The 13,616-nt window shown below is 43.5% G+C and overlaps 3 protein-coding genes across 3 annotated transcripts; 1 reads left to right on the top strand and 2 right to left on the bottom strand.

The window, feature by feature from the left end:
• The first annotated feature begins 99 nt into the window (after positions 1 to 99).
• On the top strand, positions 100 to 3,229 carry LOC110721308. Its single transcript, XM_021900446.1, has 8 exons — positions 100 to 166; positions 871 to 980; positions 1,083 to 1,220; positions 1,555 to 1,689; positions 1,781 to 2,203; positions 2,374 to 2,520; positions 2,606 to 2,905; positions 3,011 to 3,229. The coding sequence occupies exons 1-8, from the start codon at positions 100 to 102 to the stop codon at positions 3,227 to 3,229; spliced, it is 1,539 nt and encodes a 512-aa protein (XP_021756138.1).
• A 992-nt stretch (positions 3,230 to 4,221) lies between these two features.
• Positions 4,222 to 4,794, bottom strand: LOC110721307. Its single transcript, XM_021900444.1, has 2 exons — positions 4,473 to 4,794; positions 4,222 to 4,289 (listed from the first exon to the last, which is right to left on the bottom strand). The coding sequence occupies exons 1-2, from the start codon at positions 4,792 to 4,794 to the stop codon at positions 4,222 to 4,224; spliced, it is 390 nt and encodes a 129-aa protein (XP_021756136.1).
• A 2,981-nt stretch (positions 4,795 to 7,775) lies between these two features.
• On the bottom strand, positions 7,776 to 8,255 carry LOC110721306. The gene has a single exon (XM_021900443.1). The coding sequence runs from the start codon at positions 8,253 to 8,255 to the stop codon at positions 7,776 to 7,778; it is 480 nt and encodes a 159-aa protein (XP_021756135.1).
• Positions 8,256 to 13,616: the final 5,361 nt, after the last annotated feature.

Below are 13,616 nucleotides of genomic sequence, written 5' to 3'. Positions count from 1 at the left end.
AAAATGGCGGGTTAATGACTGCTGCCCCCTTATAGTTGGTGGGTCAAAGGGGATTCCCTCCATCATTTCGCTAAGCAAATAGAAATTTTCTACAGCATAATGGAGGAGGATGGGTATTGGTGCCAAATGCCTGTAGCTGAAGATAGAATTCACAGGCCTTCACCTGGTTATTTGGGCGTATACACCAGGCAGCTGCAGTTTGGCCTTAGATTTACTCTCCACCCCTTTATAATCAAGGTGCTGAACGGGTACAACATTTCTTTGTGCCAATTAACCCCGGTCAGCATCCGAAGAGTAATGACGTTTCTATGGGTCAATCTCTTTTACGGATTTCTACCCAGTATCCATGTCTTCAGAAAGCTGCACAAATTGGTGTCGAACCAGCAGTCCAATGAGCACCATGGACCTGGATGGTGGAGAATAGAATCCCGGAGGGGGTATTTTACCACTTAGCCGAACGACACTTCGGACAAGGAATGGAGAGGTCAATGGATTTGGGTTCGGGCTCCTACTGAGGAGGACCATCCGAACTATTATGGGGGCCGAGGCATTTGAGAATGCCTGATCCGAAAATGAGTGTCCTCGGCCCCGATGATTATTCTGCCGAGGAAGAGGAGTTGCTGTAACTCTTTAAGAGTGATCCAAATGCGAGGGGTGCTCGTCGAGCAAACGGGGTGCCAAAGACCTGACTCCCCTACTACCATTATATCTTCAAAGAGAAGATACTAGCTGCTGTCGGCCTCAGCCGAAAGTTTCAAGATGGTGAGAACCTCGGTTGGGGCCGAAAGTCTTTACTTAGCTTATTTTTCTTCTGTTAGAGTCTTATTTCTTCATGCAGAATAACCCTTTGCTTTCCTTGTTGTTTTTCAGTGCTGCACGAAGGAAATTGCAGCTTGGAATACAATTGGCTTGGGATCAACGCAGCTCGGAAGGTGACAAGGCGTGACCCTTCTATCACCCCTCCATCTGCTAGGGCTCTTGTGCTGCGCCCTTCTTAGTTGGAAATCGTTAAACCAACTGAGTATCTTGCTTAGAAGCCTTGGTTTTTAAAGAGGGACCCGTTCTTTTTGCTGGTCCCCTAGGAACAAATCGTTGCAGCTGCAGCTGCTGTCAAAGCTGGAGTTTTTGCTATTAACTCCGAGCACAACGCTGAGCCGTCAACTTCAATTGTTGGGCCGAATGTGCTCACAGCTTCAGACGAAGAGTTGCTAAGGAGTTCGGTAAGCTTTTTAAGTGCTTTTGAACTTTTCTGCTTTAACTTAGAATTTCGCTTGAACCTTCAACTTGTGAAATGATTCTGAAAATTTTTCCAAGTATTAAGATTCGGCTGACTTATTCTGTTCACCCAGACCTTTCATCTTGTGAAATTTGCCTAAGTATGAAGCTTTGACTCATAGGCTCCTTAGCTGCTTTACTTTCTCTGCTTAGACTTCCTTTTTGCGAAAATTGTTCAAGTGTTGAGTCCCGGCTTTGAGAGAGTTTGCCTTGCTTTTTTTTTTTTGGTACAGATGATACTAATATCACCCCTTGCCCCCCTTGTTTTTTCTACTGCAGTCTGAAGAAGAAGAAGAAAACAAGGACGCCGAAAAAGCTAAGCCCTCCTCTTCATACGACTCTTCAGAGAAAGAAATGGCAGGTCCTGGAAGGAGGAGATTGAGAAGAGTTGTTGTTGATCCGGGAGAATTCCCGGTTTCAGAGCCTGCTAGTAAGAGACCTCGGCTGGCCAAGACCCAAGCCGAGATTAATTAAGGAAAAGACTCCCCCTCCTTCTGAGCATCAGGAGGAGGAAGTGCAGCAAAGGACTCCTCCTGTCCTGACAGAGTCTCCTCGACATACAGCCGAGGATTTCACAGCTGAAATCCAAAGAGAAATTGATGCCCTCATCGTGCAGCACTCCAAGGACGATGATGTGCAAATTTTGTCAAGGAGACCTGATGATTTTAAGGAGGTTGATGAAAGAGTTGAGGGTCCCAGATCGTTTGACATTCCATCATCTGCTGGGCACTCTTTCAAAACCTTCCAATCCGGAGAGATGGGTTTTGAGGCTACCCCTATGATAGTGGTCCCTGAAGCTATCAAGGATAGCTTGCACCTTCACCGAGACTCATCCATTGAACTCTTTGGTGACTTGTCCAGCGTTTCTGAGCTGGAGAGAGTTGAGAGATGGTCAATTCGCGCTGCTGCGGGAGTGACTGAACCTTTGGTGAGGGTGCCAGACCCTATTACTGAGAATAAGAAGTTGTTGATGTAGGTAATTTACATTCAAATATTTGTTTTAAGTATCAACCCCTATTTTCTTCACTTCTTTTTTCATCTCTCTTTTTTTTTTTACATCTCTTTTTCCTCGGCTGATGCATTTTTCAATCTTGACAGGTTGTTCACAACAATGTGTTGGCTGCTGGCCTAAACGAAGAGATAAGGCTCAAGGCAGAGGAAGCTGAGAACCGGGCTCGGCTGTATGAGCTGAAATGTAAAAAAGCAGAGGAAGAATCTTCTGCCAACCTTTCTCGGATGAAGGAGGTGGATTCTCAGCTCCGAGATTTATGCCAAACGGTTGAGCAGACCGTTTTTTCCCTGGATTGAGGAGGGTCATGCCCTGATTCAGGAGTACGGCGCTGTTGACATTTTGAGTTTCAAAGCTCGGATTGAGGAGAAGATGAAGATAGAGGCAAAAACTCGGCAAGCTCTGGCCGAGGATCTGGAGATGGAGCGGGCAAATCATGAGGCTGAGACTCAGCGGCTTATCAGCCATCTGGATGCTAAGGACTCTGACCTGTCTTCAATGAGTTCTGGTCTGCAAGAGCTGAAAGATCAGCTGGCGGCGCAGATTGAGGAAGATGCCAAGGCCAAAGAAGAGGCTGAAAAAGCTAAGGCATATCTCTCGGCTGCCAATGATTTGCTGAAGGTCTGCATCTACACCCGAGCACAATAAGAAGAAGGTTTTGACAACGGGTTTAATGTTACTCGGCGCTTGGCCTTCCACGCCTACCCATAAATCAACTGGGATCAGGTCGAGGAATGGGCGGCGGTCCTTAACCATCCGAAGATGCGGGTCGCCCATCCAGCTGAAGATACGTACCTTGTCCGCCTCGCTGAAGCTGAAGCCGAGGAAGATGGGGCTGAAGATGGGGATGCGGCTAGAGAGATTGACATTGTTCACCCTGTCTCATCTTCTGCTGTTGAGACCTTGAAAGCTCCAAACTCTGATCCAGCCAATGCCGAAGCATAGGGACTCGGGCAGTCGTCTGCAGAATCTTGCGGTTCTATATGCTCTTAATTGAATTAATGCCGCAACTGCTTTTTGCCTTACTCTTTTGCTTCAGCTAGCCTTGCATTGTACAAACTTCTTTTTGCTTAAGTACATTTCTTCGGCAGCTGTGTTTTCCGCTTGTGGGCGGCTGCCGATTCTAGAATTTCTCGTTGTTTATTGACATTTGAAATCCTCATTTTATGCTTATGAGTAATTTTCTCAGCTTTCTTCTCTCATTGCTTGCTTTAATGTTCTTTGTACTTTAGCTGCTTTTCTTGAATTTCTTTAAAATTTAGCTAAGTGTAGAACTTCGGCTTGGAGATATACTTGGCTGAGAACTTCTTTATTTGAGAGTGCACTGTCTCTGCTTGCATTCCTTTTGCCCCACTCATTTTACTCGGATATTTCAGCTTGTGAAAATTTTTTCCAAGTACTAAGCTTCGGCCAGGAACTTGCCAAGTGAGTGCCTCTTGCCCCCCTAGAAATCTGAAGATGACGTCTTCAAGATTCTGGGAAAACTGCTTTTACCTCTTCGGCACAGCCGAGGATCTTGCCTTGGTGAAATTTTTGCAATATTCCATCTTTAGAATTTCTGCTCATTTTTCTTTTTTCCCTTCTATTTATGCTTCCGAAAGCTCTGATTTCTTGCTCAAGAGCCCTAGACTCTGAGAGAAATACTCTTGTGACACTTTCAATTCATCCGAGGGAACGACTATCCGAAGCACGATACCGGGGCAGTGATCTATCCGAAGTGCAATACTTCGGAAATGCGATCACCACCCGGAATTGATTCATCCGAAGTACGACGCATTACTATGCAATACTTCGGGGCTTTATCAGTTCCTATTTTTTAGGCTATGTTTTGAATGCGCCTATGGCCTCTTTTCCCAGAGGAATAGATTCATCCGAAGTACAAGGCATCATTATGCAATACTTCGGGCTTTTATCTTTTATCCTCTTCTTGGAAGGTTTCACGACTTGCCGAAGTACGATGCATCATTATGCAATACTTCGGACAACGCCGTACAAAAACCTTGAACTTTTGCAAAAACCATAGAAGACAGAAAAAATAGAAATATAGCTGAATTTGAATAAATAGTGGCTCAAGGGCCTTTTCATTAATTAAAGATAATGAACTTACATAGATTGTTCTTCCCCAAAGGGATTTACACATGATATTTTTTGAGTACATCAGCATTCCAGTGATTTTTCAGCTCGGTACCATCCAACTGCCAAAGTCGGTATGTGCCTGGGTGAAGCTCATCACATATTTCATAGGGCCCCTTCCAAGTTGCTGAGAGTTTACCATGAATACGACCTTTTTGCACAGCAGCAGCATTCCGAAGAACCAGGCCCCCAACTTTGAGAAGTCTTTGGTGGACTCTTCGGTTGCAAAATTTGTTGATTCTCTGCTTATATGCAGCCATTCTATGCCGAGCTAAATCTCTTATCTCATCCAGGAAGTAAAGGGACTCTTTCATGAGTTGCTCATTTTCCTCGGCTGAGAAGAGATTTACTCGCAGACTTTCTGAGCCAATCTCCATTGGAAGCACAGCTTCGGATCCGTATACCAACTCAAAAGGTGAATGCCCCGTTGCCTCTTTTTCTGTTGTCCGGAGTGACCAGAGAGTTCTGGGAAGCTCTTCTATCCACTTGGATTTTTGATCTTCTACTCTCTTCTTGAGAGCATTGAGGATCTGCTTATTTGCAGCTTCGGCTTGACCATTACTCTACGGATGACAAACTGCAAAATACGCCAGTTTAATGCCGAACTGGTTTGTGTACCACTTCAGCGGCAGATTATCAAATTTCCTTCCATGATCAAAGACAAAAACCTTCGGAATCCCGAAACGAGTAATTATGTTTTTCCATATGAATTTCCTGACAGTTTGCTCTGTAATGTTCGAAGCAGCCTCGACTTCGATCCATTTGCTGAAGTAGTCTATACCGACTATCAACCATCTTTTTTGGTAAGGAGCATCAGGAAATGGTCCCAATATATCCAATCCCCATTGGGCAAATGTAAGAGGATTTAGGATTGGCTGAAGATATCGGTATGGCCGATGGATAACTGGTGCGAATTTCTGGCATTTCTCGCACTTTCGGACCAGATCCTTTGCATCTGCGATCATGGTTGGCCAATAGTACCCAGCCCTTACTGCTAAATGAGCTAAGGTTCTTCCCCCTATGTGGTTTCCGCAAATGCCGAGGTGAATTTCCCTAAGGACGTAATCTGCATCTGTTGGACCCACGCATTTCAATAGTGGGGCTGAGAAGGACTTATTCAGAAGTTCCCCTCCGAAGACAACGAATCTTGAGCTGATTCTTTTTTATCTTAGAGGCTAACTTTTGATATTCGAGGAGTTCATCCCGAAGTTTGTAAGCTAGGATGGGATCCATCCAGCTCGGTTCATGCGCAACGCAGCATATGTTAACTTCTTCGTCCACACTTCTTTCTCGGTGCACCTCCACATATACAGATCGGTTCAACTTAGTCAAAGTTGAACTTGCAAGTTTGGAGAGTGCATCGGCTTGTGCGTTCTGACCCCTTGGGATCAGCTCGACCTCAAAAGTCCTCATCTTCGCAATAACAGTTTTGATCTTTACGAGGTAAGCCACCATTGAAGGCTCTTAGGCTTCATTTTCACCTCGGATCTGATTTGCGACGAGCTGAGAGTCTGTTTTTAAACAGACATGCTCGGCCTCCAATGCTATGCACAGCTCTAAGCCAGCAATTGCTGCTTCATATTCAGCTTCGTTGTTCGAAGCTTTGAAAGAAAATTTAGTGCATATTCAAAGGATTTGCCTTCGGGAGAGGCTATGACGACCCTTGCCCCCGAACCATTCACGGTGGAAGATCCATCTGTGAAAACGGTCCAGATTTTCTTTCCTTCGTCAAGTGTCTCTTGATAAGAACACTCGACTAGGATATCTGCTAAGGCTTGCACTTTAATAGCTGCCCTTGGCTGATAAATGATACTGAACTCGGTGAGCTCGAAAACCCACTTCGTTAGTCTACCGGATTTTTCCACCTTGCCGAGGACTTTTTCTAGTGGCTGATCAGTTAGGACCACTATTTGATGGAAATCAAAGTAGGGCCTTAATTTCCCAGCGGCTACCACTACTGCGTATGAAACTTTTTCGAGTAGGGGGTAGCGTGTCTCGGCATCTATCAGAGTGTGGCTGAAAAAATAGATCGGCTGCTGAATTTTTTCTTCTTCCCTTAGCAACACCGCACTTAATGTGGCCGGACTAACCGCCACATATAAGTATAGAGTTTCTCCTTTGGCTGGTCTTGCCAGTGTTGGGAGTTGAGCCAAATGCTCACAGAGTTGCTGAAAGGCTTGCTTTTGCTCGATTCCCCAGACGAGCTCTTTTGATTTTGGGAGTTTGAGCGCTTTAAAGAAAGGTAGCCCTTTGTAACCTGGACAAGGCGGCCATTCTGCCGGTTAGGCGCTAAACATCCCTCTTAGTCCTCGGCTCGGGGAGATCCAGAGTTGCTTGCACTTTGGCGAGATTAACATCAATCCCCCTTTTACTGACCATGAAGCCGAGGAACTTGCCTAACCTCACACCGAAGACACACTTCTTCGGATTCAGTTTCATTTGGTGCTTGCGAAGGGTGGAAAAGGTTTCAGCTAGGTTCCGTAACATGGTCTTTTTCTTCCTTGCTTTTGACGATAGAATCGTCAACATAGACTTCCATATTACGGCCTTTTTGCTCGGCGAATACCTGATCAACCAGCCATAGAAATGTTGCCCCCGCATTTTTCAATCCAAAGGGAATCATTTTGTAAATGTACACCACGAAACTTGTAACGAATGCCGTTTTTTCTCGGTCATCGGGGTGCATGAATATCTGATGGTACCTAGAAAATGCATCCATGAAGCTAAGCAAGGCATGGCCACTTGTCGAGTCGACTAGCTGATCGATCCTCGGCAAGGGATAGACGTCTTTCGGACATGCCTTATTCAGATCCGTGAAGTCAACGCACATTCTCCAGCTACCATTTGCCTTCTGAACCATCACCATATTAGTCGGCCATTTCGGATACTGACAAGGTTCGATGAACCCAGCATCCAAAAGTTTTTTTACTTCGGCTGCGATGTCTTGGTTCTTTTGTGCAGAGTAGTTCCGCTTTTTCTGCTTAATGGGTCGACATTAAGCTTATGAGAGATGAGGTTCGGATTAATCCCGGGCATTTCTTCAGCCGAGAATGTGAACACATCTCTATTGTCTCAAAGGAGTTGGATTAGTGCAGCACGAACATTTGGTTCAAGTCCCAATCTGATGCTGACATACCTTTCAAAATTTCCTTCGGCCAAATCTATTGATTATGTCTGGTTGTCCAGTTCCATAGCTTTGGCACTGGATTCTTCGGATTCCGGCCTGCTGTCAATATCAGCAAGCTTCCCAGATTCTGGCTGATCTTCTGAGTCTCTCGGCTCAGACGAAGAACTATCCCTTTCATTCCCCAAAGATTTTTCTTTTGATGGGGTTCCTTAGGCCGAAGCACTTAAGCCTTTAGGCTTTTTTTGCACTACGGTCCCGCTCTTTTTCCTCCTCATCATCCTGGTCGTTGCAGCGACCCTTGGATGGTTTGAGGTGGTTACATCTTCGGGCTTCCTTTTGGCTGCCCTTAATCTTTTCGGAGTGTCCCTCATCCGAAACATATATCATCGTTTGATGGTACGTCGAGACAACTCCTTGAATGTCGTGAATGAGGGGTCTCCCCATAATCACATTATACACAGAGGGGGCATCTACGACGAGGAATTCAACCATGATGCTTCGCACTGCTCGGCCTTTGCCGATGGTGACAGGAAGAAAGATCTTCCCATCTGGATATGATGAAGAGCCATTGAGTCCGGATACCAAGTAAGGTACCGGAGTTAGATGCTTGGCCTCCATCTTCAACTGGTCAAATGCTCCCCGAAAGAGGATATTCGCCCCGCTGTCGCCGTCGACGAGGGTTCGCCAGATGCTACGGTTTGCAATGCCCATTACTATCACCAATGGGTCATCATAGGGGTACACCACCCCCTTACAGTCTTCGGTTATGAACAGAATGTTCGGCACCAGAGACTGAGGCGCTCGGAGCTCAGCATGATTCACTTGGTGGGTCAGACCCCTCAAGTGGTGTTTTACTACGCTCCGAGAAGTTCCCCCGGAAATGGAAAGAATGTCAAGGGTATCCTTGTCTTGCTCTTTGTCTTTTTTCCGGAGAAAATTAAGATCTTACCGAGAGTCTCTTTCAGCTTTCTTCTCCTCGCGGCGATCCGCGAGGTATTTCTTTAGATAGCCTTTTCGAACTAGATCCTCAATCTGGTCCTTCAGCTGAAGGCAGTCCTCGGTGCGATGTCCAGGAGACTCATGGAACTCACACCATCGGTCCTTGCCCTTCTGCTGATGCCATGGTGGCAACGGCCGAGGCTTCTTGAATCTGCCTTCGTCTCTTGTCGTGCTGTAAATCTTAGCACGAGGAAGAGTAAGGGGAGTGTATGAATCATATTTCCCCGCATAGGGGACAAACTTTTCTTTCTTCGGCTCGGCGGCCGAGGACGGTTCTGAGGTCTTAGCCTTCCCTTTCCTCGGCACCGGGACCTCGGACGGTTGTCCTTTAACTTTCCCAGCCCCTGATTGGGACTGACATTTCACCTTGTTCCATTCTTCGGCTCGGATAAATTTATCCGACGCATCCAAAGCTTCCTCCAAGGTCTGCAGGGGATGCATGACCATGAAGTCCAAGAACTTTCCAGCTTGCAGACCATTCTGTAGTGCAAATACGGCAAGGCCTTGATCCAGACTAGTAATTCTGGATGACTCGTTGCTGAAGCGAGCCAGATAATCGTGGAGGCTTTCACCTTCGGCTTGCTGCAAACTCATTAGCTCTACAGTCGTCTTTTCTCGGCGGTTAGCCGCTGAAAATTTGCTCTTGAATTTGTTGGAAAGGTCTTTCCAACCAGAGATAGAGCCTTCTTTTACCCCTTTGGTGATCCACGATTGTGCAACACCTTTGAGGGTTGTTGGAAAGTACTTGCACCAGGTAGCCTCAGACCTAGGGTTAAGATACATGTGCCCCTCATAAGAGGCAATGTGGTCCTTTGGGTCCGAGGTGCCACGTAAGTAATGTGCACCGGTATTTTCACCGTCGGTAGATGATCTGCCAATATCCAACTTTGAAAGGGCGAGCTTGCAGGGACCATTACTGCCTTCCCCCTTTGCTTGGCCGAAGGGACCTCGCTTCTCCTTTTTAGAGAGGTGGAAGTGGTTTTCGTCCCTGGCCGAGACAATTCGGGTGAGGACCCGGTCTTTTTTAGGGAAGGTGAGGCGGTTGTGCACGTTCACCTCCCTTGAGCCTAAGCGTTCATGAACACTTCGCCGAGCAGACTCCTCCTCGTATGTGAAGGTAGTATTGCTGCTCCGGAAACTCATTGAGTCTCGAGTTTCGGAATGGTCGAAGAAGTGAGGATTCTTATTCCTTTCCTTACTAGAGTTACATGTGTTCTCCTGCCACTTGTTCCCAAGCTCCTTGTAGGATGGAACTTGCTCATCCTTCTCTTGACCGATTCTCCTTCTCAGGTGTCTCGGCTGCAGAGATGAAGACTCAGGAGGTGTTGGTTGGAGTTGACCCCCTTGGGCCTTAAGGAACTATATGCAGACCGCCACGGCCCTAGCCACTTCCTTCGTAGAGGGCCCCGATAAAGGGGTTTCTTTTGGCTGGGACCGAGAACGCAGGCTGCTGTTTGGTGGAGGACTCCTCGCATTAGACCCACTCGACTTAGGTGAAACCGTTGGCTGTCAAGTGTGGTGCGAGGAAGAGTCTCCTGAAGCCTCCCTTTCCTGAGAATTGGGGGCTCTTGAAGCCTCCTTTTCCTGAGAATTGGGAGCTCTTGAGGAAGGAGAGGACGACTCTGGTGACGGTGAAATCGGATGATGTTCCCTCACTGTGATCATGTCCCTTTCCTTCCTCTTTCTAGCACTTTTGGTGCTTTTGCCACTCTTAGTCATGCTCTTCACTAGGAGTGATGGAGTTTTTGGCTTGATTTTTGTATCTTCCCCACAGACGGCGCCAAATTGTTTCGGTATGAAAACAATAGGACTTTCAGCAGGCCCTTTAAAAGTGAAGAAGACTGGTCTCGGTCCAAAGAACACTAGAGTTGAGGGTTTCCTACACAGCAAAGAACACGTAAACTAGCCTCGGGGGTGGTTGCCGGGGAAGGCCCCTCCGATGCTAAAGTCAGTTCAATTGAGAGAGAATGCTATGCAAGAGATTTTGTGCTTGAGGCTTTAGTTGCATGAATAGTTGCATGAATGTAAAATGGTGTAATTGATGGCTTTTATACCTAGACTCAATTAAGGAGAATTGGGCCCCTGGAGTCAGATGGGCTGACCACATTGACTAGGATTTTGATGACCTTAGCATGCTTTTGGAGGGTTGAACCTTGCTTTGGGCTTGAGTTGAATTATTTGGTCTTGGCCCAATTATATGGACTGAATTGGACCCAAACAGTTCATAAATTGACTAAATTTTGACAATTAAAAAAAAACTTATTAAATTTGATTTTTTTTTTCAATGAATTGAGGTAATAGATTGTCATTGAAAAAACACTTTGTAATGGTATGTTTGGATTGAGAGTAAAAAATTACTAGAGTAATAAAAGTCAATCAAATTAAAATGAAAGTGAATATAGAGAAGGAGGAGATAGTGATTGTGTAATTGTAAGGAGTTTTGTATAGTGATGGACTGATGGTGTGGTACGTGATAGGTGAAGAAACAACATCTCTTATATACACCCGGGTGTACATAGAGGTAGGTGCATCCAAACATTCCGGTGCTATACATAAATCTTTTTGGTGAATAAAGGGAGTTTTTGTCCTTATTTTGGGGGTAATAGTTATAGTGTTACACTAGGGGATCGGAGGGAAAGTAACCATTACTCTCATTATGAGGGCAATGACTCCTTCATCTCTCGCTTTTCCTCATGTTACAATTACCTTACTTCATTTATAAACACATTATCTCCCAACAACAACACATCTAATCATGTTTTTCTTAGTTTTTACCCCTAATCCAAACATGGCATTAAGTTACTCCGTATTACAATTAGAGATGTCAATACAGGTAATAACCATATGAAATTTGGGTTGACTCACGACAGGTCGGGTCTGTTCGGTTCAAGGTTACCCTTTTAACCAGCCTTAGTTCGGGTTGGGTCAATTTCGGGTCAAGGTCTGTCGAGTCTGGGATGGGTTTGGGTTGGGTCAACTTCACATCAATTCATATTCGGTTCGTATAAATTTGGATCGAGTTCAAAACAGGTTTAATTAGGTTGATTTCGGGTCGGATGACTTTAGGTCGAGTTGATTCCGATTCAGTTAAGTTTAATTTGATTAAGATAAGGTCGATTCCTTTTCACATTTGGCTGATGAATTTTGGTCTGGTTGACCAAATAAATAAGGTTATTTTTAAACTAGAGTAATTATTGAGTTATTACCTTATTATTGGATCGATATTAGTCATTCATGTGTTATTTTTTATGTCGATCACATTATTAATAACTAGGGAGTATTAGTTTTCTAATTTGATAAGCTCTTGTGTCATTATCTTTAAGCCAAATTAAAATCGAATTATCGATGACTTATCATACCTACATAAGTGAAATGTCCTAGTGAAAGATGAACTATTGATTGATGATAGCCACATATGATGATATGGACGCAAAAGAATGTCATCTTTTTAAGGTTATTAAGGTGGCTAACGCACGCGATACGCACGCCATTATAATTTGAGTTGTTTGACAACATAATGAGGGAAATATACGAAAGCTAGTCATATCCGAAAGTTCTTTGAGTTCTTGACAACATAATGACTAAAATAAGTAAACAAATATTTTAAGGGTATAAATGTCCGCATACTATTCTTAATAAGTTAAATATAGGACATTTAACATTAATAATGAGGACAAATAAGTAATAAACATATTAGAGGATATAATTGTCCAAACACTATTCATAAAAGCTTAAAGACAATTAACATCATATCAATAGGGACATATAGGTCACTACAAAAAAATGTCCATATAGAAACGGAATTCAATCCGTTTCTGAATTATAGACGGAATTAAAAAATCCGTCTCTAAATTAATTTAGAAACGGAATTTAAAAATCCGTTTCTAAATTAGAGACGGAATTAAAAAAATCCATCTCTAAATTAGAAACGGGATCAAAAATCCGTCTCTACATTAGAAACGGATTTTTTTTCCTTTGCTAAATAAGAAACGGATTTTTTTTCGTTGCTAAATTTAGGGACGGATTTTTTTTTTTTCCATTGCTATATTAGAGACGGTTTTTTTTCCCTTTTCGTTGCTAATATGAGCGACGGATTTTTAATTCGGTCTCTAAATTATTTTCGAAACGAATTGTGTAAAATATTACTTTAGAGACAAATTATGTAAACTAAAATTTTGAGATTGGGGATTCAAGGAGCCTTACATGTAAAGCCGAGTTGAGTTTACCCGAGTGAGGTCGAACCGAATAGCATCTACTTTTAGACACAAAATAATTTTTTCCGTTGCTAAATTTAGAGACGAATTTTTTTTTTTTTTTTTTCCGTTGCTAATACTAGTGACAAATAAAAATAATCCATTGCTAAAACCAGCGACGGAAATAAAAATCCGTTCAGCAACAAAAAAAAACAAATACAACGTCGCCAGTCTCATTTAGCGACAACAGTTTTGCCAATAGAGTAATTCTGTTTCAAAATCTGTCGCTACCTATATTTAACTACAGAAAAGTACAATCTAGCAACGGATTTGATCTGTTGCTAAATGTCTATTTTTTTGTAGTGGGTAAACAAACATTTTTAGGGTATAATTGTTCTCATACTATTCATAAATCATAAGTGTTTACTCATATTTTGTAAAAGGTAGGGATTATAAATCTTCTACCGTATGATAATCTTATGAGGCTACGAGTATTGTTAGTTTGCTATATTACAAATTCATTTCGTATAAGATATTAGTTCGTGCTCTTAGGTTGGGTGTAAAATTATGGTTAGTTTGAAATCATAAGTTGGGTTAAAATTATGGTTGGTTTAAAATCATGTCGGGTTAGAATCAGGTCGAATTAAATTGGGTTGAGGTAATATCAGTTGGGGTAAAAAACATATCAAATTGAATCAGGCATTTGTTGAGTCAATTTCGAGTCAAGTTGAGTTTAGGTCGGTTCAAGTAGGTTCGGTTTAAGTTTAAGTCGAGTCAAATCGATTTCGAGTTGAATTCAACTCGAGTGAGATCGGTGTCAGGTTAAGTTCAGATCGGATCAAATTTGAATTTGGATTGAATTCAAGTCAATTACAGGTTG

Source organism: Chenopodium quinoa, unplaced genomic scaffold, assembly GCF_001683475.1.
Source record: "Chenopodium quinoa cultivar QQ74 unplaced genomic scaffold, ASM168347v1, whole genome shotgun sequence".
NCBI classification, from domain to species: domain Eukaryota; kingdom Viridiplantae; phylum Streptophyta; class Magnoliopsida; order Caryophyllales; family Amaranthaceae; genus Chenopodium; species Chenopodium quinoa.
Note: the sequence above shows the minus strand (reverse complement) of the source record. Positions and strands in the feature narration are given on the sequence as shown.